Source organism: Chiloscyllium punctatum, chromosome 10, assembly GCF_047496795.1.
Source record: "Chiloscyllium punctatum isolate Juve2018m chromosome 10, sChiPun1.3, whole genome shotgun sequence".
Lineage (NCBI taxonomy): Eukaryota > Metazoa > Chordata > Chondrichthyes > Orectolobiformes > Hemiscylliidae > Chiloscyllium > Chiloscyllium punctatum.
The window spans coordinates 10895879-10923092 of NC_092748.1; the positions used below are offsets into that span (position 1 = coordinate 10895879).

At 42.0% G+C, this 27214-nt stretch overlaps 1 protein-coding gene across 1 annotated transcript in view; it reads right to left on the bottom strand.

Moving 5' to 3' along the window:
* Window positions 1–2719: 2719 nt before the first annotated feature.
* The window catches only part of pofut2 (protein O-fucosyltransferase 2), a 31926-nt gene continuing 7431 nt past the window's right edge, over window positions 2720–27214 (bottom strand). The window contains exons 4-9 of the mRNA XM_072578513.1: window positions 15544–15654; window positions 8791–8857; window positions 7945–8070; window positions 6228–6408; window positions 5023–5146; window positions 2720–4062 (exon numbers count right to left, since the gene is read on the bottom strand). Coding sequence (XP_072434614.1) covers window positions 3909–4062; window positions 5023–5146; window positions 6228–6408; window positions 7945–8070; window positions 8791–8857; window positions 15544–15654 — 763 coding nt within the window. The 3' untranslated portion in view covers window positions 2720–3908. The remainder of the gene's footprint in view (window positions 4063–5022; window positions 5147–6227; window positions 6409–7944; window positions 8071–8790; window positions 8858–15543; window positions 15655–27214) is intronic.

Consider the following 27214-nt stretch of genomic DNA (forward strand, 5'->3'; position numbering starts at 1 on the left):
CATAGAGGCCATTGCTTGTGATGCCTGGAGATGCTATGTACACCCTCAAGACTCAGCAAAGAGCGAGTTTGAACGAGAAAATAGGAGGCAAAGGATAGATTAATCAGTCTCCAGCAGTAACTCCACCTCCACTTTCTGTGGGAGAATCTGCTGGATAGGCCTAATTGAGACCAGCAATCCTCCAACTGATGAATGCAACCTTGTAAAATCCTCATGTACAAAGAAATGCAAAGAGACATTAGATCCTTGTATATTAGGGAAGAAGAATGAGTTGTGAACTTTAGTGCTATCATTTCCAGCTTTTTTTTTATTTTAGCAAAATTAACAAATCAGTTTTGATAGTCAGTGATTATATCAAGGATCAGAACAGCATGGTGCTCTAACCCATTCATGTCACAATGTACAGAGAACGTCTGGGAATTAATCCCACTGAAAGGCCAAAAGCACAAAGAGCTTCAGTTCTTGGTTTGATTGCTCACAGTGAACTCCAAAATAATGAGATGGGATCAGAACTATCGACTGAACAAGAGGGAAACATGATAGATGGAGAATAATTAAGTCTCCACCTGGAAATGTTATAACTTAGAAGGAAACAGGAGAAAACGCAAACAAACAGTCTAACCTGTGCTAAAACGTACTAAAACTATATATGGGAGCCCTAGAGCAGCCCAGCGAGTATTAGTATTCAAAGGGTGGACCAGATTGTATCAATACTCTGGGACAGGAGAGTCATAGGGTCATACAGTATGGAGGGTCTTACCAAAGAGTCTGTTTCCAAGCTGAACATAATCCCAAGCAAAATAGTCCCACGTGCCTACTCCTGGCCCATATCCCACCAAACCTATCCTATTCTTGTATCTAACCAAATGTCTTTTAAATTTTTTATTTGTACCCCCATCCACCACTTTCTCATTCCACACGTGAACTACTCTGTGTAATAAGGTTGCCTCTTAGGTCTTCTTAGAATCTTTCTCCTCACACCTTAAAAATATGCTCCCTAGTCTTGAAATTTCCTCATTCTAGGGAAAAGACAACTACCGTTAACTCTATCTACACTTCTATAAGGTCACCTCTCAACCTCCTGTGCTCCAGTGAAAAAGGTCCCAGCCTAGCCAGCCTTTCTTTATAACACAAGCCTTCCAAATTCAGCAACATCCTGCTAAATCTCTTCTGAAGCCTCTCCAGCTTAATAATATCCTTCCTATAACTGGGTGACCTGAACTGGACACAGTATTCCAGAAGAGGCCTCAATAATGTCCTGTATAAACCTCAACATGACTTCACAACTCTCCTACTCAAAGGACTAAAAAATGAAGGCAAGCATGCTAAATGCCTTTAATCACCCTGTCTATATATGACGCAAACTTACTTCAAAGAATTATGTACCTGCACCCCTAGGTCCCTCTATTCTATAACACTACCCAAGGCCTAACCATTAATTGTCTAAGTCCTACGCTTGTTTTTGTAATACCTTGCATTTATCCAGATTGAACTCCACCTGCCATTTTTCAGCCCATTTGATCAAAGATTCCTTTGCAATCTTTAGATAACGTTCTTCACTGTCTAGAGTGCCACTAAATTTGGCGTCATCCGCAAACTTACTAACTATGCCTTCTATATGCTCATCCAAATCATTTTTATAAACAACAAACAAGAGGACCCAGACTGATTCCTGTGGAACACCGCTGGTCACAGGCCTCCAGTCCGAAAAGCAAGCCTCCACCATTATTTTCTTTCTTAAGGTGAAGAACAACAAGTGTGACAAGCAGTGCCCTTCTCAGAGGGCAATGCTGCGTGATCGAACAGTAAGGGGGGGGGGGGGGGTAGGAAATAATACACTCCAACCCCTACAGTGCCCACCCTTTCCTGAAACTCGAGGGTTTTGGTGGACACGGTGTTCTCCTTCAGGGACACCTGGGCTCCCCTCCACTATTATTTCTCTACCTGCTGCCGTTAAGACAATTATGGATCTAATTGGGAAGCTCACCCTGAATCCCATGTGACCTTACTTTACTATTTAGTCTACTATGCAGAACCTTGTCAAAGGCTTTTCTAAAATCCAAAATACATCTACTGCTCTGCCATCAATAACCTTTTTGGTAACTTGCTCAAAAAACTCAATCAAGTTTGTGAGTCACAATTTTATTCACACAAAACCATGCTGACTATCCCTGATCAAAAGTTTTGCCTCTCTAAATGTCCATAAATCCTATCTTTTATAATCACTGCCAATAATTTACCGACAACAGGAAGTCAGACCCACAGGTCTATAGTCCTCTGGTTTCTCCTTACAACCTTTCTTCAACAAAGGTACAACCCTCCAGTCAGCAGGTACCTCACCCTGTAGTTATAAATGCGAATATTTCAGCAAGGGGTCTTGTAATTTCCTCTCTTACTTCCCACAATGTTCTGGGATACATTAGATCAGGTCCTGAAGATTTATCTACCTTTATATTCTCTAAGACCTTCCGAACATCCTCTTCTGTAATGTAAACTGTTTTTAAAACATCAAAGTTTATTTCTCTGCTCTCTCTGGACTCCATTTCTTTCTCCACTAAAAACTTTAACATTTTTAAAAAAATAAAATACACATCAGTCAATGTAATGCTTTCCACTGCAACAGCTCAAAGATAGCTGACAGAAGCAACATGTTCACTCCTACAAATGAATACAGTTCATCCAAAAAAACCTCCAAATAATAAGAGCAGTGTAAACACTATATGATATAAATAGCATTTAATATCCCATAATTTATACAATGAAAGTATAAAATACTTAGTGTTTGAGAATTCTTATAGACCAGATGGGTCCTGTTAAGTTAGTTTCAGTAGTTCAGAGTTGCAGTTCTTTCTGGGAGATGATCAGGGCTACAGTGGGCAATTGTGTGACTTTAGTACATCCATACTAAAATCACTGTCTTTTGACTCATCCAAGATCCTGGATTATAAATCAGTCTTGTCTTCTAATTCAGAATATTATCACAAAGACAGCATTTGTAAATTGTACGTCAGTTAAAAAGAAACTGGATGAACTAATGATTGAACCCATTTTTGGAATGTGACAGATTAATTTGTTTGGATTAGTTCTCAACTCAAATATTTCTGAATCACCAACACTGCAAAACTGAATGGAAGAAAATTCAAACTTCGGCCCAAGGGAACATTAAACAAAAAAATACAGAAGCATTAGATTACAACTCAATAAATGACCTCTGTCTGGCTTGGAGAACCTGAAATTATTCAATTTATTAGGCACTAAAGGATTTGTAGGCTCTGGTGAACCCAGAGCAGACACTTAGTCATTTTCATTGATTGCACTACCAGCCAATTACATTCAGCAGTAGTCTCTTTGTTTCTAATACTGAGAGGCTAAGTTTACATTTGTAAAACATGTCTTTTGTATCTACAAGTAGTAATTACCAATGTTGAAGACTTGCCACAGGAAAAAAAAACGAAACTGGCAGAGAAGAGTGTACCCTGGCAATAATATTGTTGTTGAAACCGGTCCAGGGAGCAGTCTTACAGAGATTAAGAGAAGGATGATAAAGCTGCCTCTTATACCTATGTTGAATTTCAGCTCTGTGGGAGCATGAGTAGAGAAATGTCATGCTACTTTGAGAAATTATTTTGTGTTTATCCCTTCACACTCCTGGCAGGAGCCAATGAGGGAAGGCAACTTCATTATCTTTACCCAGCAGCGGTTCCTGCTGGGAAAGCTTGGCTTTGGGATTCTTGCTTCCGTGGCACCAGGGAGCATGTATTTTGATGGACCAAAAAAAAAGCTTTGGAAAATTTAAACTTCAAGGAAGTGGTTGAATTGTAGATAAGGCCTCCTTATAAAGAGTGAGTTTGAATCCGTGATGTCACTCAATATGGTTCAATTCCTATGACAGTGAGAGTCCATGCTGCTCAGTATACAATCTTCCAATGTGTTGGCTGCTCACATTCCTTTTCTTCATCACCACAGAATCTGTTGTATGTGGTTTTGGGATCAAAGCCCAGAATCTCTCGCTCCTCATGGATACGGAATGAGAACGTTGACACTGATGTTCCAATGAAATACCTTCAGGAAAAACAGATGATTAGTTACGGGAACTTTAAATCTGCAGGCACTGATTTGCCAAGCAAAGTAACCTAAAGGAACATAGATCAAGGATGGAGAAATTTCGACATGTAGCACATTATTACACTGTGGAATTCACTGCCAAAAAGGGAAGGGAAATGGATTGAAATGCAATTTTCAAAAGGAAATTAATAAATACTTGGGGTAAAAAAAAAATATGCAGGCACCTTGGACCAATTGTTTAGCTTGGTAAAAGAGCAGTCAAAGATACGATGCTGTAAGATTCCATAGCGAGTACTTTATATTGAATTATAATGGTGCTCTTCCTCTCACTGCTCTACAATCTCCTCTTTCTTATTTCTTAGAAAAACTAATGCATTGTATCTGTGGCTGCGGTCCAAGATCCATAAAAGCACACACCTGCAAAATCCAATCCCAGATCCTGATTGTGGTGAGTGGGTCACAGAGTCATACAGCACGGAAATAGACCCTTCGGCCCATATCCCTCTAAACCCTTCCTATTTAATGTTGTATTTGTAGAACATGTCATTAGCTGAACAGCCCCCAGAATATTGCTAAGACATGTTATACACACAGGGCTTTCCAATTGCAATGCATTGAAAGTCATCATCAATATCTGGAATTGCTGTACGTGACCTGATTCGAAGCCACTTTATGTTCTTACCTTTTTTGGGGTGTCCACACAACATTTATTCCATTGTTACTTACAGCATGCAGTTTGGCTGTGGTGGTTTTGCCACATTATACCAGTGACTTCATTGGCTGTGAAAGGCCTCTGGTAACACAGAGGATTTTAATTCCCTGTTTTAATGAAGCCCTGTCTTTATTCAAAGTTTCCTGAGAGAGTTTCTGATGCTGAGCCAGTCAGAGCAGGTACAGAATTGTGCTAAATTGGCATGATCCAATTGGGCGGCTCATGCCACAACCCTTTGCCGCTACCTGGCATGGGCACAGATCCACTGGTCAATGATTGCAACGCCCCCGTCTTTGTACAACTGTAGTTCCTCCTGGGTCGGTTCAAATCGTAGCATGTTTGGAAGGCGGCGTTTCAGCTCCTTCAGCTCTAGAGTATAAAGATACAAAATGTAGGTGACAGCCAATTCTAGTGGAATCGAAGAAACTGAATGCACACCTTTATCTGAAACACCCTTTTCATTGGATATTAATTTCCTTACATTTGACATTACCGTCATTTTTGTAAAGGAATTGCAATTTACAAGTTTCTTCTGCACCCCAATTTATGTATTTTCAGTTGAATGCTCTCTTATTAAAAGCTTACAGGAGTCATAAATGAGAGTTTCAGACTTTATCATTAAACAAAAAAACCCAAGAGAATTGTGAATGCTGGAAATCAAAGCACCGGAAAAATTCAGCAGATTTGGCAGCATCTGTGGAGAGAAATCAGAGCAAACGATTTGGATCCAGTGACCCTTCTTCTGTTCTGATGCTGCCAGACCTGCTGTGTTTTTTCAGCAATCTCTGTTTTTGTCTGTGATACCATCAAATCCCGGCCTGGCACAACAATAATAAACACTGCCTTTGATCATTAGCATTGTCATCTGGCCTACTGTTCTGAAATGGCCTGGAAGGGTGATTAAATAAGTAGATAATAAGATAAGTTATTTCTCTAGTAGGGAAAGTTCAAAACAAGGGAGCAAGACCTCAGAATAGAAGCCGGGCATTTCAGGGAAGATGTCAAGAAGTACACAATGCTGGGTCAGCCTGAAATGTTCAAAATGGATACCAGTAGCCAACGAAAATGTGAGGATATTAAGGGATAAGGGACCGGGGTGCATACAAATAGAGAAAGGAAATAGATCAGCCATGACCTGACTGACTGTCAGCTGTTCCTTTTAAGTAAGGCAGCCCATCTGCTTTTTTTAAAAAAAACACTTCCCTTCCTGAAGGGTAATGAAATGGATGATGTGGCAAGATTAGATCTCCATCACATAATTGTGTGGGCAAGTGCTGGATACATCTAAAACAATAAGAACGAATTGTGCCCAAAATAAATCCAAGGCAAGGTGGGATTGAGGTTGGTACCATCACAATTGGTGCTGGGCACTTGCAGTCTGGCGAAGTACACAGAGTTCCTTGCCCAGGAATGCTCCATCAACGGTAACAGACCACACCAAGATTATTACCATCCTCATCAGCGTCAGTAGCCACAAACACTTTGTCTAACTTCAGCTCTTTCAACAGGCTGTGAATCTTTTCAGCTGTTCCTTTAATGCTGGGCACATCCTTTCTGTGGCCCCAGATAAAGTCCTTCCTCCGCAGGTGCACACTCAAGTATGGGCCACCCCTGGCAGTGCCCAACTTCACCTGGAACAAATGGAAGAGCTTAGGATCAGATCTGGTGGTGCGTAGCCTACACTAAGAACCATAAGGTTCACAATCACAATGCTCTAAAACAAACTCACTGACACTCTCAATCTCCCAAAATACTTTACAGTTAATGAAGTACTTTCTTTACAAGAGTTGTCACTTGGAATATTGAAAAGTAGAATCATACAGCACAGAAACAGACCCTTTGGTCCAACCAGTCCATACCTACCATAATCCCAAACTAAACTGGTCCCACCTGCCTAATCTTGGTCCATCTCCCTCCAAACATTTAACCATACCTTCAATCTGCTGCTTCCCCTGGCTGTTCATTCCACATATGAACCACACGGTGTAAAGAAAGTTGCCCCTCATATCTTTTTAAGTCTTTCTTCTCCTCACCTATGATTTTATACACCTCCATAAAAGGTCACCCCCTCAACCTCCTACACTCCAGTGAAGAAAGTCCCAGCCTCTCCTTATAACTCAACCCCGCCCCCCCCGCCCCCATTCCCGGCAAATCTTTTCTGAACTCTCTGTAGCTTAATAATATCCTTCCTATAACAGGGCGACCAGAACTGGGCACAGTACTCCAGAAGAGGCCTTACCAACATTCTGTACAACCTCAACATTTAATTCCAACTCCTGTATTCCAAAGTGTGAGCAATGTAAGAAAGCATGCTAAATGCCTCCTTAACCACCCTGTCTACATGTGATGTCAAAGAATTATGTACCTGAACTTCTAGGTGTCTCTGTTTTACAACATTACCCAAGGCACTACTTTTAATTGTATAATTTGTGCCCTTGCTAGTTTTATCTAAATGCAACACCTCACATTTATCCAAATTAAACTCCTCCTACCACCCCTCTGGCTATTGACCCAATTGATCAAAATTTCTTTGTAATCTTGGATAATCCACTATACCACCAATTTTTGTGTCATCTGCAAATTTACTAACTATGCATTCTATAATCTCATCTAAATCATTTATATAAAATGACAAACAAAAAAGAGGACCCTGTACTGATCTCTGTGGAAAACCACTGGTCAAAGGCCTCCAGTCTGAAAAATAACCATTCACCATTACTGTTTTGTGCCATTAATCCAATTTTGTATCCAGTTAGCAAGCACACCGTGAATTCCGTGTGATCTAACTTTACTAATTAGTCAACGATGCAGAACCTTGTCAAAGACTACTAAATTCCAAGTAAACAACATCTACTGTTCTGTCCTCATCAGTCATCTTGGTTACTTCCTCAAAAACTCAATTGAATTTGAGAGACACAATTTTCCTGGCACAGTTGCATGCATAGTAAAATAAACAAACAGGGGTGAGCTAATGACCAAATATTTTGCTTTTAGTTGTCAGTTAAATATTGGCCAGAATACCAGATTCTTTTTGGCATGGGGAGAACTGATCATGCCTTTAATTCACAGGGGAAAGGATATAGTTCAACCCATTGTGTGCCCTGTGCCAAGTTTTTGTCGATCCTTCAAAGTGAGGCAATTTGTTGCAGTACTTAATTGCAGCTCACCTTCATCCTTGTCCAGTCCTCATTGTAAATAGTCTTGTCCAATTCATCTGTAGAGTTTAGGTATGTTGCCCTAAATTCATCGCCGGCCATACGTAGATGTTTGCCAAACACCATGCTTCTCCGAGCCTGCAAAGAAAAAACCAAAACCGTATTTGCGCTTTACAGCTTTGATCACTATGTCAGGACTTCTGAAATAGCTCAGATATGTTGGAAAAGTGACATGCACAGCAAGATCTGACAAAACCAATCCAATATAAATGACTGCTTATGATGGATATGTTTATTACAAGTTTAAAACATAAAACACAGCAAATTTTTGTTGCTGGATTCTTAAGTGTAAGAATCGTGTGGAGATCTGTGGTGTGATCTGAGATGGTCTCAAAATATCTTAGGAGGATGAATCAAGGAGCACAGCCCAAGGAACTTAATAAAAGCAACGCCAACATCTTACATCGATATAGCATTTCACAGGAGTAATATTAAACAAAACTCGACATTAAAGACACATAAGATATTAGGAAGGTTTTAAGGAGATGCTTCCAGCTGAAAAGAGGTTAAGGAAGGGAATTCCACAGCTTAGCTGAAGGCAAGTCCTCCAATGGCAAAGCAAAGGAAAACAAGAAGGTACAAGAGGCAAGAATTGGACAAAGGCAGAGATCCTGGAGGGCTGTCGGAAATTGTTATAATGACTGTATGTTTGAATTATGCAGACAGTGTATAATTCAAACAAAGTGCTAAGCCACAGAAAAGGAAGATTTCTACTACCCTATGAGTTTAGGAAAAGTCTCTTTTCTGGACTGTTGCTGCTAAATCTCCAAATTTCATCCACATGAATACAATACTCACATCCCAGTAACTTTTGCCTGCATAATGGTCATGAAGTAGGTTTTCTGCTCTGTCTAACATTACAGACCTAGAACATAATCAGATGATATCTGGTCAGGAATCCTTCTAACATGTAGCAAAATTCTAAAATGACAAGAATTTGGATTTCCAGCTCCCCTTACAGCACAGTTGGGTACATCAGGCCAAAACCAATACAACATTTACAATCTAAAGAATGAATTTTCATTCATACAGCACCTTTGACAGCCTCAGGACATCCCAAAGTGTTCGGAGTCAATAAAGTACATTTGAATTACAGTCAACATTGATGTAGGAATACTGCCAGCCAATCTGCAAAAGAGGCGTCAGCAGACCAGAAAATGATAAATAGTTGGTCTTTTGATGGAGGTTTGTCCAAGAACATATTGAGGGGCTCCACTTTTGAGGGCCAATGGAAGATCGAGTCACAATAGCACTGGAGAAAGAACTCAAACTGTACATCCAAAAGAACCATAGGGAGTTTAAAAGAATGACAAGTGGACTAACACTGAAAATGGTAGAAATTAAGAAATCTAAAGTGATGGAGATCAGAGGCTAAAAGTAAGAGGAGGGTTATCTCACAATGAACCTTTTACTATCTGATGCCCGGATACGGAAACAGTATTGAGACCTTGCAGAGGGAATGCTTCACTGGGAGTTGAATGTTTTTAAGGAGTGTTGCAATAGAAAGAGGAAATAAAGTTCCATGGCAGTAGATATTTACTGGAAATGGCAACCTTGTGGTAATGTTTCTGGAATAGTATTCCAGATGCCTGAACTCATGCTCCAAAGACATATTCAAATTCCACCATGGAATTTCCACTCCACTGTCACGTTCACCTGGTCCAACTCCAATTCCTTCCTTTCTCAAACCCTCTGTTTCCATTTTTGGGGATAGGCTAACTACCAGTATCTACTACAAACTCACCGACTCTGTTGCCTTGACAATACATCCTCACACCCAGTTTGCTGTAAAGACTCTATTCCATTCTCCCAGTTCCTCGGTCTCTGTCACATCTGTTCCGATGGTGCCAACTTTGACAAGGGAGCCTCTGAAATGTCCACCTTCTTCCTCAACCAAGGATTCCCCAGCACTATGGTTGACAGGGCCCTCAGCCAGATCCAATCCATTTCTCATACTCTGGCCCTCTCATCTCTTCCACAACAGTGATAGGGTCCCCCCTAATCCCTACCTCCCATCCCACTAGCATCCACATCCAGTGGATCATAGCCTTCCCAAGGGCCCATTCCCTCCAAGACACCCTGCTCCACACCTCCCCCACCAACAGCCCCTTCCCCTGTAACCAAAAAAGGTGTATTACCCGCCTGTTTACTTCCTCCCTCCTCAGTATCCAAGGGCCCAAACACACCTTCCAGGTGAAGCAGCACTCTATGTGCACTTCACTCAATCTAGTCTACACATTCGATGCTCACAATGTGGTCTCCTCTACACTGGTGGAACAAAGCGTAGACTGGGTGACCACTTTGCAGAACACCTCACATTGTGTCCACAAAAAAGACTGAGCTTCCAGTTGCCTGCTAATTCAACACACCATCCTGTTCCCTGGCCAACATCTGTCTCAGGCTTACTGCAGTACTCCAGTGGAGCTCAGCGCAAGCTGGAAGAACAGCACCTCATTTTCTGTTTGGGAAACTCTACAGCCTTCTGTACGTAATATCAAATTCAACAACTTTAGGGTTTGAGCCTCTCTCACGTCCTTACCCCAACTCCCACACATCAAGTCTTAATATTACACACAATCCATTGTTAGCCACTAACAGTCTCCATTAATAGCTATTCATTCTCCTAGCCTGACTGTTATTCACTCCTTTGTCTGTCCAACTGTTCTTATCACTGTTTGGGCTCTTCCTTACCCCCTCCTACCACCCTATCTTCTGCTTCAAAAAAAAACATTATCCTAGCTACCATTAGTTTGGAGGACCAAAAACGGTAAACTGATTTCTCTCCACAGATGCTGCCAGATCTGTTGAGCTTCTCCATCTTGTCTGTTTTGGTTCTCCCATGGCAACTGCTGAATTCAAGTTCAATGAATTTAAATAAATCAGGAATAAAACATTAGCTTCAATAACAATGCTCAAATGAAATGACTGAAAATCCATCTGATTGACTGACATTCTTCTGTCATTTGAAGGGTGTTCTGAAATGTCCTGGCAAGACACTTAATTCAAGATGTGTTTAGAAATGGACAATAAATGTTAGTCTTGCCAGTGACATCTGCGTCATAAGAACAAATAACAAAACAGTTTAACCATGGAAGAGATGTCAGACTCTATTCAAAGTCAAAGGGGAGATGACACCAAGCAAATGGACATAGCCAAAGTTAAGGAATGATAGCTGTTTGTTAGACTTGGGAGCTTGATGAAATTAGTCATATTCCACCCAGGCCTGCACTCTGATAAAAGGTACCTGAAGAAAGGACTTACTATTAACAGCTCTAGGACTGCTGGGGAAAAACGAACATGCTATCAAAGCTTCTTGTCTTGCAATTTATCAGGTCAAGGAGCAAGAATGCCAAATTTCAAAGGTGCCAACAATTTACATTATATGGGAAAGTAGGCAGAATGGTTGACAAGGCAGAGGTGGGTACTGCAGATATTGGAGATTAGAGTCAAGATTAGAATGGTGTTGGAAAAGTACAGCAGAGGTCAGGCAGCATCTGAGGAGCAGGAAAATCGATGTTTCGGGCAAAAGCCCTTCGTCGGGAGATGGTTCACAAGTTGACCTTGATTGGTCAAGGAGTTGCCATGGAACCTGCACTAGGGACCTCTTATACCCCACACTTTTGTTTAATTTTTTAAAATGTCCTTTTTCCTACAGAGGACAGGTTGCTGTCAATGAATATATGTACTCTCCACTTCACAGAACACCAATGTTCTTTCTGCAAAAAAATACTCAGTTTCCAGTTGCCTGTCACTTCAATACCCCACCTTGTTTGCTGGCCAATACCCCTGTCTTGGGCTTTTTGGAGTGCTCGAGCAAACATACTGTCAGCCCCACTGATGATCTTATATCTGATGTTAGTGTAATTCTTAACACATTCAGAATTGTTCAGCAAGTGCTGTCTGATCACAGAAGCATATCCAACATTAGATATTACAGAGTCACAGAAGGACAATTCAGTCCATTGTATTTTCATCAATCTCTCAAAGAGTAGCTTACCTAGTGCCATGTTCCTGCCTTCTCCCCATAACCTTGCATATTGTTCCTTTTCAAATAATCATCTAATTCCCCTTCGAATGCCTCCACTATACTCTCAGGCAGTACATTCTAGACCCTAACCACACTCTGTATGAAACAAGTTTCTCTATGTACTATTTGTGCCCTCTTGTTCTTGATCCTTTCTTGAGTCAGAACATTTCTCTTTATTTACTCTGAAGTATTCAAAATCATGAGGGGTCTGGATAAATTACATTTCCTCTCAGCCGTCTCTCTTCCCACACTCCCAGCTTCTCCAATCTCCCTTTATAATTGAAATGCCTCCTCATCCCTCAAACCATTCTGGTACATGTCTTTTGCCCTTGCCCCAATGCCTTCACATCCACCCTAAAGTTCGACATTTCAAACAGAATGCAACACTCCAGCCAGTATCCAACTAGCACCTTATAAGAATTCAACAGAACCCCTTTGTTCTTGTACTCTATGCACCTGTTAAGAAAGCTATATGCTTTGATATTTCTTAACCTGCCCCTATACTTTTAGTTAGAGTCATAGAGATATACAGCACGGAAACAGATTCTTTGGTCCAACTCGTCCACGCCAACCAGATTATCCGAAATTAATCTAGTCCTATTCTGTGTCTGAATTTTCCTTTTTTTTTTGCCAAGGGATGCGTTTATGGGATGTTACTAATATTAGAACAGTTAATGAGTAATAGCTATTGTACTTCTTATTCTGTTACATTTCCAATAGAATAAATCATTTGAACTTCCCCTTTCTTTGGTTGTCCTTTATGTAAATTTTGTTCTGCTTAATGTCAAGTAGTTTGAACAGTCGCATCACATCGGGAACAGACACTTCCCATCTGCCTTTAAAATAAGAAAACGTTAGGGTCTAGGCTATCTTCTGAAAGTATTTTGAGGGGGTCTGATCTAGTCTATAACAATCTATATTGCTATTTTCCATTTTATTAAATGAATGCTTACTTAGTTCCCAAGTCTGCTATTGTTACACTGTATCAAAAAGCATTCTAGAAATCCGCAAACAAAACATCAAAAAAGTCCAACATTTCCTCTTAGAAAATCCATGCTGACTCTCATTAACCCACATTTTTCAGAATTCTGACAGAGCAGAAAGAGGCCACTCAGCCTATCAAGCCTGCACCAACCCTCCGAAAGGCACCAAGACCCAGCCCGAGCCCCCTACACTGTAACCCTGCATTTACCATTGCTAATGCACCTAGGTTGCACATGCCTGGACACTATGGGCAATTTAGCTTGGCCAACCAACCTAATTTGTAAATCTTTGCATTACAGGAGGAAAGAGAAAAACCCGGCAGAAACCCACACAGGCAGTTACCCAGCAAGGAATTCAACCCAGGTCCCTGGTGCTGTGAGGTAGCAGTGCTAACAACTGAGTCACCAAGCCACCCAGTTTGTCCTTGTTATTATTAATTTTTGTTTTTTAGAAGTTTTGCAACCCCTAAAAATAATCTGACTGGGACATAATTGTTTGGCTCATCCTTACACCCTTTTTTGAACAAGTTGTAACATTTGAAATTCTCGAGTACTCAGGAACTACCCATTAATCTAGCAAGAAAAATTATTGCTAGTGCCTCTGCAATTTCCATTCTCATTTCCCTTGGTATCCTTGGACTATTTTCATCTGGTCTCAATGCCGTATCTATTTTAAGTACAGACAGTCTATCCAATACCACTTCCTCAGAGTCTGAAGCCTTCCAGTGATGATAACTGGAGTAGCACTGTCTTCTTTGATAAAGACAGCTGCACAATAGTCATTTAATAGTTCAGCCATGCCCTCGGCCTTCATGTGTAAATCGCCTCTTTGGTCCTTAATTGGCCCATTCACCCTTTTACTATTTGCAACCTGTAGAAGACACAGGATTTTCTCTAATGCTGGCAATGTCTTTTCTTACTCCAGGTGAAAGGGAGGACTGCAGATGCTGGGGATCAGTGTCAAGATTAGAGTGGTGCTGAAGCATTCCTGATGAAGGGCTCCTGCCCGAAACGTTGATTTTCCTGCTCCTCGGATGCTGCCTGACCTGCTGTGCTTTTCTAGCACCAGACTAATCTTGACTCTTTTCTTACTCCCTCTTGTTTGCTTTTCCATCACTTTTATAACCTTCTACATTCAGACTTGTTCCCAATTGTATTTTTTAACCTGAGCACACTTTAATTTTCATCATAATTTCTACCTCTTTTTTCCATCCATAGTACTCTGAGCTGGTTTGTTCTACCCTTTCCTTGCAAGAGAACTAGAATCTCAACGGTGCCTGAACTGTCTCCTCTTTGAAGGTCCTGTCAATTTCAAACATTTGTCTCCAACTTGTTTGACCAAGATCCATTTTTACCCCACTGAAGTTGGTATACCCCTACCGGATTATTCTTATCCTGGATTGTTCATTATCCTTTCCTGTAGTTACCGTAAAACTTATGATACAATAATTGCTTTCCCTCGAATGTTTCCCACTGACATTTGATCGACCTAGACCATCTTATTCCCAACAACTAGGTCTAGCAGTGCTTCCTTTCTCACTATACTGGTACACATGTAAAAAAACACTCCCAAACAAGCTCCAGGAACTCCTGTCACCCTCTGTCCTTTACACTACTACTATACCAAGTCTATAATTGGATAATTTTCTGGCAAATTTATTCCTGTATTTCTTTCCCACTAGTTAGTGGCTGAGCGATATAATAAGGTTATCTTTTTTGTTCCTTAGGTCAAGCTAAATTGGTTCAGTCCTTGATCATTCTGGGACAACCCCTCTCTCCAGCTTTGCAACGCTCCCACCCTTCCACATATTTCTTAACACCTTGAAACAAAAAATTCAACACAGACAGGGGTCTCTGGTACAGCTAGATCATATTTGCGTACTGCTGAAAAGAAAACACATTTTGTCAAAGCTTTTCATCTTGCACTCAAAGACAATTCACAAGAAAAACTAAATGGGAAAATAACATCTGCAATTAGCATGCCTGCAACTCAATCTTACGTACCACACTCCCTTTCATTCACAGACAGCGCAGTAACCCTGATAGACTTTATAATTTTCTCCCTTACTCTGACCTCATCTATCAACCATTCTCTAATCTAGTGCCGCCTTCTTCTCACGGCATTTCTCTCTGATATCATTTCCTGATACTCGCACCCCCTCCCTTGTTTATACCCTCGCCAATGGCACAAGCAAAATGTCCTGTAAGGATCTCAGTTCGGGCTCTGTTCAGGTCCCATCTCTCCTTCAGCCAGTTCCAATGTCCCAAAAATCAAAAAAGGTCTCCCACTTGCACCAACTCTCTAACTACGCGTTCATCTGACTTACAATCTTATTCATGCGCACGTCACACTTGGAGTAATCCATAGATGATACTTTGGAGGTCCTACCTGCTAACTGTGTACTTGGCTGCCTAGTTCTGATTGCAGTACCACATCCCCTTGCTATTTGCGTCTTTGGTTCCATGCTGGACTATCACGGCTGGCTGTACCCATAGAAACAAATACATTTTGCAGCCCTTCAGTTCTGGTCACTCACTCACTGTGCAGTGGTGTTTTTCAGAAGAACTGGCACCATGATGGAAGCTGAGCCTTGCACAGACACGCAGGCAACACCGAGGCCTCTTGTCTCCTCATGACCCCAAAACCAGCCCCTGTCAAAAAGGAAACAAATGCAACGGAGGTTAGTGGCACAATCTAAGGTTACACCAATTCCTCTACTATCTTTGATTTCACAGATCCTGACCTCCACAACATGGTCAGTTTAAAATAACCAGCTTCGCATTATATATCAGTTAAAAAGACAAAAATAAAACTTGCATTTCTACAGCCCTTTTCTTAACAATCCAAAGCACTTCACAGTTCATGAAGAACTTTTTAAAGTCACTGTCATAACGTCGGAACTGTAATTGGCAAGTTATATGATGCTTGTTTCCACAAGCAGCTATGTCACCCTGACCAAATCTTCAGTGATATAAGTTGAGAGATGAACACTGGGCAGGACATTAGGCAAAATTCTCCTACTGTGCACTTCACAAAATATGGCTGTGGGATCTTTCTCATCTACCTAATAGCAGACAAGGACTTGGGTTTTATGTCTTATTGGAAATACTGCACCTTAGAACAATAGAAACGATACAACACAGAAGAAGGCCATTCAGCCCATCTGGTCCATACCGACCCAGGCACCCTTTCTAATCCCATCTTCCTGCACACGCCTCATAGCCCTGCAGTTTGGACTATTATGGGGCAGGGGAAGGTCGTTTTTTTTATATATAAAAAAGAAGAGTTCAGGGCCTCTGCATTCACCACCAACTCGGTCAATGAATTCTAGACACCCATCACTTCCTGCATTGGTAAGACCACTTCTGGAATATTGCATTCAATTCTGGTCTCCCTGCTATCGGACAGATATTGTGAAACTTGAAAGGTTGCAGAAAAGACTTACAAGGGTGTTGCCTGGGTTGGTGATAGGGGTTTAAGATATTGGGAGAGGCTGAATAGGCTGGGGACATTTTCCCTGGAGCATCGGAGGCTGAGGGGTGACCCGATAGAGATTTTAAAAATCATGGATAGGGTTATTAGTCAAGGTCTTTTTCCCATGATAGGGAATCCAAAAATACAGGACATAGAGTTAAGGTGAGATGGGAAAGATTTAAAAGGGACCCAATGGGCAACTATTTCATGCAGGGGATGGTGATTGTATGGAAGAGCTGCTAGGGGAGGTGGTGGAGCATGATACAATTACAACATTTAAAAGGCATTTGGATGGGTATAAGAATAGGAAGGGTTTGGAGGGATATGGGTTGGGTGCTGGCAAATGGGGCAACATTGGGTTGAGATAACTGGTCGGTCAGGAAGAGTTGGGGCAAAGAGTCTGTTTCCATGATGTATATCTCTATGATGTATGTTGCCCCTCAGCCTTCTCTGTTCCAAGGAAAACAATCCCAATCTCTCCTCATAGCTAGAAATCTCCAGTGCTAGCAACATTCTAGTAAGTTCTTCTCTCATTTCTTTACAGCAATTACATCCTTCCTGTCATGTGGTGACCAGAACTACAAACAAATACTCCAGCTTCATTTTCTCGACAGCAGTTGCAGTGGGAGGAGCAACAGCGAGGACCAGAGGCCTGATGGGAAGGTAAATCTAAAGTATAAAAACTTACCTCGTGTATAGGCAGAGCGCACGCTGAGCAAAAGCGGACATGGGTGAGTAAAGTTATATAAATTTGGGCAGTTGCTTTACCTGAAACACTACTCAGGTAGTGTCTCCCACCTACCCTCCACCTCTCACCAAAAGTAAATGGTTCTGTGCACCAGATTGGTAAGGTGACGGGTTTTTATGTTTTGTTTAGTTTTCAGCAGTCTCGGGAATTTAGAATAGTGGGAATGGATGGTAAGGCAGTTGAATGTTCCTTCTGCAGAATGTGGGAGGTAAGGGTCACCACTAGTGTCCCTGCTGACTGCATCTGTGGGAAGTGCACCCAACTCCAGTTCCTCGAAAACTGCGTTAGGGAATTGAAGCTGGATGCACGCTGGATCATTTGGAGGCAGAGGGGGTTATTGAGAGGAATTATAGGGAGGTAGTCACACCTCAGGTACAAGAAGGTAGATGGGTTACAGTCAGGGGTTGGAAAGGGAACTGGCAGGCAGTGCAGGGATCCCCTGTGGCCATTCCCCTCAACAACAAGTATACTGTTTCGGATACTATTGAGGGGGATGTCATGGCAGGGGTAAGCAATGGGGCACAAGTCTCTGGCACAGAGTCTGTCCTTGTTGTTCAGAAGGGAAGAGGGAAGAGGAGCAGAGCATTAGTCATTAGGGACTCCATAGTTAGGGGGAAGGTTCTGTGGGAACAAGAGACACTAATGGTTGGTGTGTTGCCTCCCAGGTGCCAGGGATCATGATGTCTCTGATCATGTTTTCGGAACCCTTGAGGGGGAGGGAAGCAGCCCCAAGTTGTGGTCCACATAGGCACCAATGCCATAGGTAGGAAGAGAGATGGAGATTTAAGGCAGAAGTTCAGGGAACTATGGTGGAAGTTTAGAGCTAGAACAAAGAGTTGTTATCTCAGGTTTGTTGCCCTTGCCTTGTGCTCGCGAAGCAAGGAATAGATTGAGAGAGATCGAGAGAGAGAGGTAGAGAGAGAGAGAGAGAGAGAGGTAGAGAGAGAGAGAGAGAGAGGTAGAGAGAGAGAGAGAGAGAGGTAGAGAGAGAGAGAGAGAGAGAGAAAACACGTGGCTACAGGGAAGGTGCAGGAGGGTGGGTTTTGGATTCCTGGATAATTGGGATTCTTTCTAGGGTATGTGTGACCTCTCCAAACAGGATGGTCTTCACCTGAACCAGAGGGGTACCAATATCCTGGGGGGAAATTTGCTAATGCTCTTTGGGAGGGTTTAAACTAATTCAGCAGGGGGGTGGGAACCTAAATTGTAGTGCCATTGTACAGGAGGTTGAGAGTAGTGAGGTCAGAAGTGACATTTCAAGATCGCAAGAGAGCACCAGCAAGCAAGAAGTTGGTTTGAAGTGTGTCTACTTTAACACCAGGAGTATCCAGAGTAAGGTGGATGAATCTGCAGTATGGGTTGGAGCATGGATAGGAATGGTCATTGCAGGTTCTGGAATTTAGATGTTTCAGTAAGAACAGGGAAGATAGTAAAAGAGGGGGTGGTCTGGCATTGTTAGTCAAGGACAGTATTATAGTGATAGAAAGGATGTTTGAGGACTCGTCTACTGAGATAGTATGGGCTGAGGTGAGAAATAGGAAAGGAGAGGTCACCCTTTTGGGAGTTTTCTATAACCCTCCGAATAGTGCCAGAGATGGAGAGGAAAGGATAGTAAAGATGATTCTCAGTAGGAGCAAGTGTGACAGGGTAGTTGTTCTGGGGGGCTTTAACTTTCCAAATATTGATGGGAATACTATAGTTAGAGTACTTTAGATGGTTCAGTTTTGTCCAATGTGTGCAGAGACTTTCCTGACACAGTATGTAGATAGGCTAACAAGGTGCAAGGGCACATTGGATTTGGTATTGGGGAATGAACCTGGCCAGATGCTAGATTTGGAGGTAGGTGAGATTGACTAGAGTAAGATTAGGGCCAAGCAAGGATAGTAGTGGGCAATTGTGCGTGGAGTCAAAGGAGATAGGGGAAGCGTTAAATCAATGTTTTTCATCCGTATTCACACTGGAAAAAGACTATGCTGTTGAGGAGAATTCTGAGGTACAGGCTACTAGAATAGATGGGATTGAGATGCATAAGGAGGAGGTGTTAGCAATTCTGTAAACTGTGAAAATAGATAGATCCCCTAGGCCGGAGGGGATTTATGCTTGGATTCTCTTGGAAGCCAGGGAGGAGATAAGAGTGTCTTTGGTTTTGATTTTAATCTCGTCATTGTCTACAGGATAGCAAATGTTGTTTCCTTGTTCAAGAAGGGGAGTAGAGACAACCCTGGTAATTACAGACCAAAGGTAAAAATCACACAACACCAGGTTATAGTCAAACAGGTTTAATTGGAAGCACTAGCTTTGGGAGCACCGCTCCTTCATCAGATGGTTGATGAAGGAGCAGTGCTCTGAAAGCTAGTGCTTCCAATTAAACTTGTTGGACTATAACTTGGTGTTGCGTGATTTTTAACTTTGTACACCCCAGTCCAACACCAGTATCTCCAAATCATATTTACAGACTAGTGAGCCTTATTTCGGTTGTGGGCAAAGTGTTGGAAAGGTTATGAGAGATAGGATTTATAATCATCTAGAGAGGAATAAGTTGATTTGGGATAGTCACAGTTTTGTGAAGGGTAGGTCATGCCTCATAAACCTTATTGAATTCTTTGAGTAGGTGACCAAACAGGTGGATGAGGGTAAAATGGTTGATGTGCAGTATATGGATTTCAGTAAGGCATTTGATAAGGTTCCTCACAGTAGGATATTGCAGACTATACAGAGGCATGGGGTTGAAGGTGATTTAGTGGTTAGGATCAGAAATTGGTTACCTGAAAGAAGACGGGGTGGTGATTGATGTGAAATGTTCATCCTGGAGTTCAGTTACCAGTGGGTACTGCAGGGATGTGTTTTGGGACCACTGCTGTTGTCATTTTTATAAATGACCTGGATAAGGGCTTAGAAAGATGGGTTAGTACATTTGCAGATGATACTAAGGTTGGTAGAGTTGTGGACAGTGCCAAAGGACACAGATAAGCTGCAGAGCTGAGCTGAGAGGTGGCAAATGGAGTTTAATGTGGATAAGTGTGAGGGGATTCACTTTGGAAGGAGCAACAGGAATAAAGAGTACTGGGCTAATGGTAAGGTTCTTGGTAGTGTCGATGAGCAGAGAGATCTCTGTGTCCATATTGCCACCCAGATTGATAGGGTTGCTGAGAAGGCATACAATGTGTTAACTTCTATTGGTAGAATGATTGGGTTTCATCGCCATGAGGTCATGCTGTAGCTGTACAAAGCTCTGGTGCAACCGCACTTTGGAGTATTGCTTACAGTTCTGGTCACTGCATTGTAGGAAGGATGTGGAAGTTTGGAAAAGGTTCAGAGGAAATTTAGTAGGATGTTGCCTGATTTGGAGGAAAGGTCTTATGAGGAAAGGCCGAGGGATTGGAGGCTGTTTTCATTAGAGAAGAAGTTTGAGAGGTGACTTAATTGACACATACAAGATAATTAGACGGTTAGATAGGGTGGATAGTGAAAGCCTTTTTCCTTGGATGGTGATGGCTATCACGAAGGGATATAGGTTTAAATTGAGGGGTGATAGATCGAAGACAGATGTCAGAGGTAGTTCCTTTACTCAGTGTAGTAGGGGCATGGAATGGCCTGCCTGTAACTGTAGTAGACTTGCCAACTTTATGGGCATCTAAATGGCCATTGGATAGACATATGAATGAAAATGGAATAGTGCAGGTTAGATGCCCTTCAGATTGGTTCCACAGGTCGGCGCAACATCGAGGGCCAAAGGGCCTATACTGCGCTGTTATGTTCTACGTACTCCAGTTGTAGCCTCACCAATTTCTTACACAGTTTCATTATCACATTCCTACGTTTGAATTCTAAACATCTACCAATGAAGGAGAGCATCCAACATGTGTTTTATAGTCCTATATATATATATATATATATTCCCATTTATTCCCTTTTACTGTTTGACCTCCCTAAATACATTACCTCACACTTGTCAGAGTTGAACTCCATCTGCCACTTTTCTATCTACTTCACCAAAATTTCTACTTCATTTTGGAGCTTACAGCTATTCTCTACACTGTCCATTACATTGCAAGTTTCCCAATTGTATCCCCTAGTTCAAGTGGAAATCATCAATGTATAAAACAACAGCAGGGATCTAACTCGATGTTATGCAAAACATTTGAAACAGCTTTCCATTTGCAAGGGCAGCTACCAACCAATCAGCATCCTTTGTTTCCTGTTACCAAGGCAATTTTCATAGTTTTCATGGTAATAGAAGCAGAAGTAGGCCATTTGGCCCATCGGGCCTGCTCCCCCATCATGGTTGATCTATCCATCACCTCAGCTCTTCCTACCTGCATTGTCCCCATAATCCTTAATTCCCCTACCATGAAAAAACCCAGCCAACTGTGTCTTGAATATATTTAATGAAGCTGCTTCTACTGCATCCTGGAAGAACATAGCAAGCCAAGCAGCATCAGGAGGTTCATAAGTCAATGTTTCGGTTGTAACCTTTCTTCAAGACTGGGAGTGGGTGTGGACGAAGCTGCAGATAAAGGGGGAAGCAGGGGAAGGGTGGTGAAGTGGGGATAGGTGAAGGCAGGTAGAGGGTACGACCTGGTTGGTCAATGGGAGGAATTAATCCGGTTGGTGGCAGGGAGCAGTGGAAGGGAGGGGGAGGGGCTGGGAAGGGAGTCGAGCGATAGAGTGGGAAGTTATTTGAAATTGGAGGACTCAATGTTGAGTCCTCTGGGCTGTAGGGTGCCCAGGCAGAAGATGAGGTGTTGTTCCTCCATTAGGAGCTGTGGTTTGTCTTGGCAATGGAGGAGGCCAAAGATGGCCGACCAGACTATTTTAATCCCCCCCGACCATTCCCTTTCTGACACGACTTTATCTGCAGCTCCCTCCATGAAGATCTGGACCCAGGGAGGATGGGGGAGGTGGTCTCTCTGTTCCATGATCGGTCAATAAACACTTGCAATCAGTCTGGTCCTTTAAGACTTCACACGTTATTTCTCGTATGGCCGAGCACAGATTGTCCAGAAACAGAGGTTAAACACTTCGGTGTTCCTCAGAGGAGCTGCTCACATGGCTTAAAAACAGACATTTTTATACTTTTCTTTAAGAAAGGTACAAGCCATAATCATATAGTACATTCAGACAATTACCAATCAATTAACAAAATAGCTTTATTGACAGCAACTCAGCCCACTGATATTTCCTGGGAACCAACTTTGTTTTCCAACCCTTAAGCCACTCTTGGCGCACAAAACCAAGTCTCTGTACCTGGACTTGAAGGTTAGTTAGGACGGCCAGTAATGTCTTATCTAGTCATTTCTATGCTGTAAAAGAAGCATTGTTTGCTAATCTTTGTTGAGGCAGACTATGGTTCGTTAATTACGCAGCTTTAGCAGGGTTAAAAGCCATTTTATGCAGCTTTAAGCAGAATTGTCAGTTTGCAGCCTAGAAGCCATTTTGTCATGTTATTTGCATTAAGAAGCCATTCTATTGCCACCTAAGTTAATAAGAGCATGTATTAAGTGGTTGTTCCCGACGACGAATTCTCTCAGCCTGTATTCAGGTTTCAGATCCTCATCCACATCCACCCCCCAGCCCTGAAGGAGGGTTACAGCCGAAACGTCGACTTCTTCACCTCCTGATGCTGCTTGGCTTGCGGTATTCCTCCTGCCTCCTACCTTTCTACTTTGGATTCCAGCATCTGCAGTATTTTTTTTGTTTCCACTGCTTCCTTGGGTAGACAATTCCATATTTTCACTACTCTCTGGGAAAAGCAATTCCTCTTCATCTCTGTCCTTCGGATCCAATTCAGCACATGGCTCTGTACGCCATGGGCTTTTACTTTTTTGACCAGTCTGCCACATGGGACCTTGTCAAATCCATGTAGACAATATTTACTGCGCTACCCTCATCCATCCTCCTGTCACTTCCTCAAATAATTCAATCACATGTGTAAGGCATGACCTTCCCTTCGCAAAGTCATGCTGACAATCCCAGACTAGTCAATGCCTTTCTAAGTGACAGTTTATCTGATCTCTTGAGATTGTTAGAATCAATTTGCCCAGCACTGAAGAAAGACTAAAGGGCTAACAATTGTTCAGCATTTCCTTTGTGTCCTTTTTAAAGAACAGAACCATGTTTGCATTTCTCTAGTCACCTCACTTGTATATAGTCAAGTTTGGAAAACAATCCTCAGGGCATCTGCTATTTCATCCCTGACCTCCTTCAACATCCTAGGGAACAATCCATTCGGCCCTGGCAATTTACCCACTTACAAGAATTTCAACTCTTCTACCATTTCCCCCCTCGTTAAGATTTATTTTGTTCAGTATTTCACTTTGCTGTTCTTGGATTACTTTATCTACATCATCCCTTTCCTTTGTGAATACAGAGACAAAACCATTCATTTAAGATTCTTCCTATATCCTCTGCACCTTCACACAAGTTCCCTTCTTCATCTCTGATAAGTCCCACTTTTTCCTTAACTATTCTTTAGTTCTTTATATACCGATAAAACATTTTTGGGTTTTCCTTTATCTTGTTTGCTAATATTTTTTCATGCCCTTTTGTTGATTTCCTCTTTTTTTTTGAAACCTGATCTCGTATTTTCTATTCTCCTCTAGGTTATCCGCAGTGTTGAGTAAAAGTTTTGTAATACTGAGAGCTTTCTTTTTCTGTTTAATCTTCCCCTATATTTTTCTAGACAACTGTGAGAGTCTACATTTGGCAATAACATTCTTATTTTTGATCAAGACATGCCTGCTTTGTGCCCCAGTGGCCTCACATTTTATTGCCTCCCACTGTTTTCACACAGATTTATCCTGTAGTGCCCTGTCCAGTCCACCTCAGCCAAATCACTTCACAGTTTTGTGAAATCTACCTTCCACCAATTAAAAACTTTTATTCCTTATTGATCTCGTCCTTTTCTTTGACCTGCTGTGCCTTTTCAGCACCACACTCTCGAGTCTGATCTCCAGCATCTGCAGTCCTCACTTTCCCCTAATTCATCTAATCTTATTCCTGCTGTCACTAGCACATGGCAATGGGAATAATCCAGAGATTACTACATTTGAGGTCTTCCACTTTAATTCATTCTCTAACTTGCTATATTCAGTTTTCAGGTCCTCATCCTCTTGTTCACCTATACCATTGGTACCCCCCCACTGGTTCCAGAATGTCCTGCAGCCACTGTGTGTCATCCCTGACCTTGGCACCAAGGAGGCAACAGGATTCACACCTGCAGCCACAGAATTGCCTGTCTGTACCCCTTACAATTGAATCCCATAATCACTGCCATTCATTTTCCTCCCCTTTCCGTGTAGCAGAGTCACCCGTGGTGCCATGAACCCGAATGCTGCTGCCTTCTCCTGAGAGACCATCCCCCTCGACTGTATCCAAAATGGTATATTTGCTTGAGAAGGGGGATAATTACAGATGACTTGTGCACTTCCTCCCTGAGCCTATTGCTTTTACCATTCCCTTTCTGCCCATGTAGTCCTCACCTGCAGTGTGAATGCCCTCCTAAATGTGACATTCTCAGCATCGCGGATGCACCACCAACAGCTGCACCTCTGAAAAGTGGTTAGCCAGTAGTTTCAGCTGGACAGACCTCTCGCACACATAGTCTTCAGAGGCACCAGAAGTGTCCCTCATCACCCACACTGCACAAAGGGGAGCACACCATGGGTCTGAGGTCTCCCATCGTGACTTCTCTCTAGATTAAGCGAGTTACCCCCTTTCAGAGAATTTAGTTAAGCTCGGGTCTTCCTTCATTTCAAACTCTTATTACAATCAATAGTCCCTCCCTTTTTTTGAAGCTGATATATTATGCTTTAAAAATGAAGAAAATACTCTGCTGGTATCATTTACCAATTGGCTGTTTCTGTTGGGACTGTGTCACTTTCTTAAGTGCGCAGACTGAAACTGAGCAGCACACTCAAATTTTCAGCTTTACCTACTCCCTGTTTTTAACCCAAATCCAAAGCGCACTCGTTTAGCCAAGCAGTACTGCGGCTCCCTCCTTTTTAATAGGCCCCAAAAACAACGCTCCTGAACTGGATCAAACTAGTTGTTCAGTTAACCACCTGTGCCTGAGAGTGATTCAGCTGACTCCTACTTCAGAAATGTGGCTAAAACTACACCCAGACAGAGCAGCTTTTAGTTACTAGATTAAAAAAAACTAACTTGTCTTGAAGATTTAGGCCTGAAATTAAAATTCATTACCACTTATCCTTGATATTCCCTGTTTTCACCCAACTCCCTTTTAACCCAGCAACACACACAGTGCAGCAAGCAGCACTATGCTTCCTGCTTTTTATAGGCATCAATAACAATGCTCCTGAACTGAATCAAGCTAGTTGTTCAGTTAACCCCCTATGTCTATCTAGGCACATACAAGGAAAGGGTCATCATAATAATACTTGTTATATCTTACTGTAAGTGGGCTGTCACAACTCCAATACTAAAAACTTCAAATGTATTTCAATGGCTGTAATGCACTTCAAGACACTATGAACTTAAACGTTACATTATGCATAAAACAAATCTGGATAGGAGTAAATCAGTGATACATAGTAAATGTTGCATACTTTGATAAACTCGTTGCTTGTGCTCCCCCATCTCCAACAGTTTGTAAAGTAACAGCACAGGACTGTGTTGCATGTTACTATGAATCAACAAAAGAATAAGCAAGTGTCGCAGATTTTAAGTTACAAATTTATACTTAAATTCTCAGCCAGTTCCAAAAGACATTTATGAAGTTCTCTGTAATAACTTCACCTGGACCAGCGATCATGACAGAAGAATTTATACATTAAGTTGCAATATCAGATTTTCTGCATGGATTTCTCAGCATCTGAAAGCAGGAATCCACAAAACCATCTAAAGCCAGATAATGGTTACATTCACTGCACTCAAACTGGGAAAGGAGTATCAATATCACCTTTCACAGTTGTGTGAAGCTTTTCCCCTGTTTTAAAAGCATCATTCTGCTTCCAGAAATGTCTTCGCACCTTTCACCCATCTCAGGACAGGGCTGAGCTACAACAGACATTTCTGCAGAACTGCCCAGGCAGTGAAAAAATTAGGATTACTCAGACTGCCCTGAAGACTGCTAACATTACATTGCTATTGATTTCTTTTTAGAACATAGAACAGGACAGGCCCTTCGGCCCATGTTGTTGTGCCAAGCAATTTTTTAAAATCTAAGATCAACGTAACCTACACACCCTTCAATTTGCTGCCATCCATGTGCTTGTCCAGCAGTCACTTAAATGTCCTGACTCTACTACCACCGCTGGCAGGGCATTCCACATGCCCACCACCCTCTGTGTAAAGAACCTACCTCTGATATCTCCCCTATACCTTCCTCCAATCATCGTAAAATTATGACCCCTTGTGACAGCCATTTCTGCCCTGGGGAAAAGTCTCTGCCTATCTATTCTATCTATGCCTCTCATTACCTTGTACACCTCTATCAAGTCACCTCTCTTCCTTCTTCTCTCCAGTGTGAAAAGCCCGAGCTCACTCAACCTCTCTTCACAAGACAAGCCCTCCAATCCAGGCAGCATCCTGGTTCATCTCCTCTGCACCCTCGCTAAAACATCTACATCCTTCCTATATGAGGTGACCAGAACTGGTCACAATATTCCAATTGTGGTCTAACCAGCATTTTGTAGAGCTACAGCAAAACCTCACGGCTCTTAACTCAATCCCCCTGTTAATGAAAGCCAAAACACCAAACGCCTTCTTAACAACCCTATCAACTTGGGTGCCAACTTTGAGAGATCTATGTATGTGGACCCCAAAATTCTGCTGTTCCTCCACACTGCCAAAATCCTGTCTTTAAGCTTGTATTCAGCATTCAAATTCGACCTTCCAAAATGAATCACTTCACATTTATCCAAGGAGAAATTCATCTGCCACTTCTCAGCTCAGCATTCCATCAATACCTGTTGTAGTCTGCAACAGCCCAAAACACTATCTACAACACCACCAACCTTTGTATCATC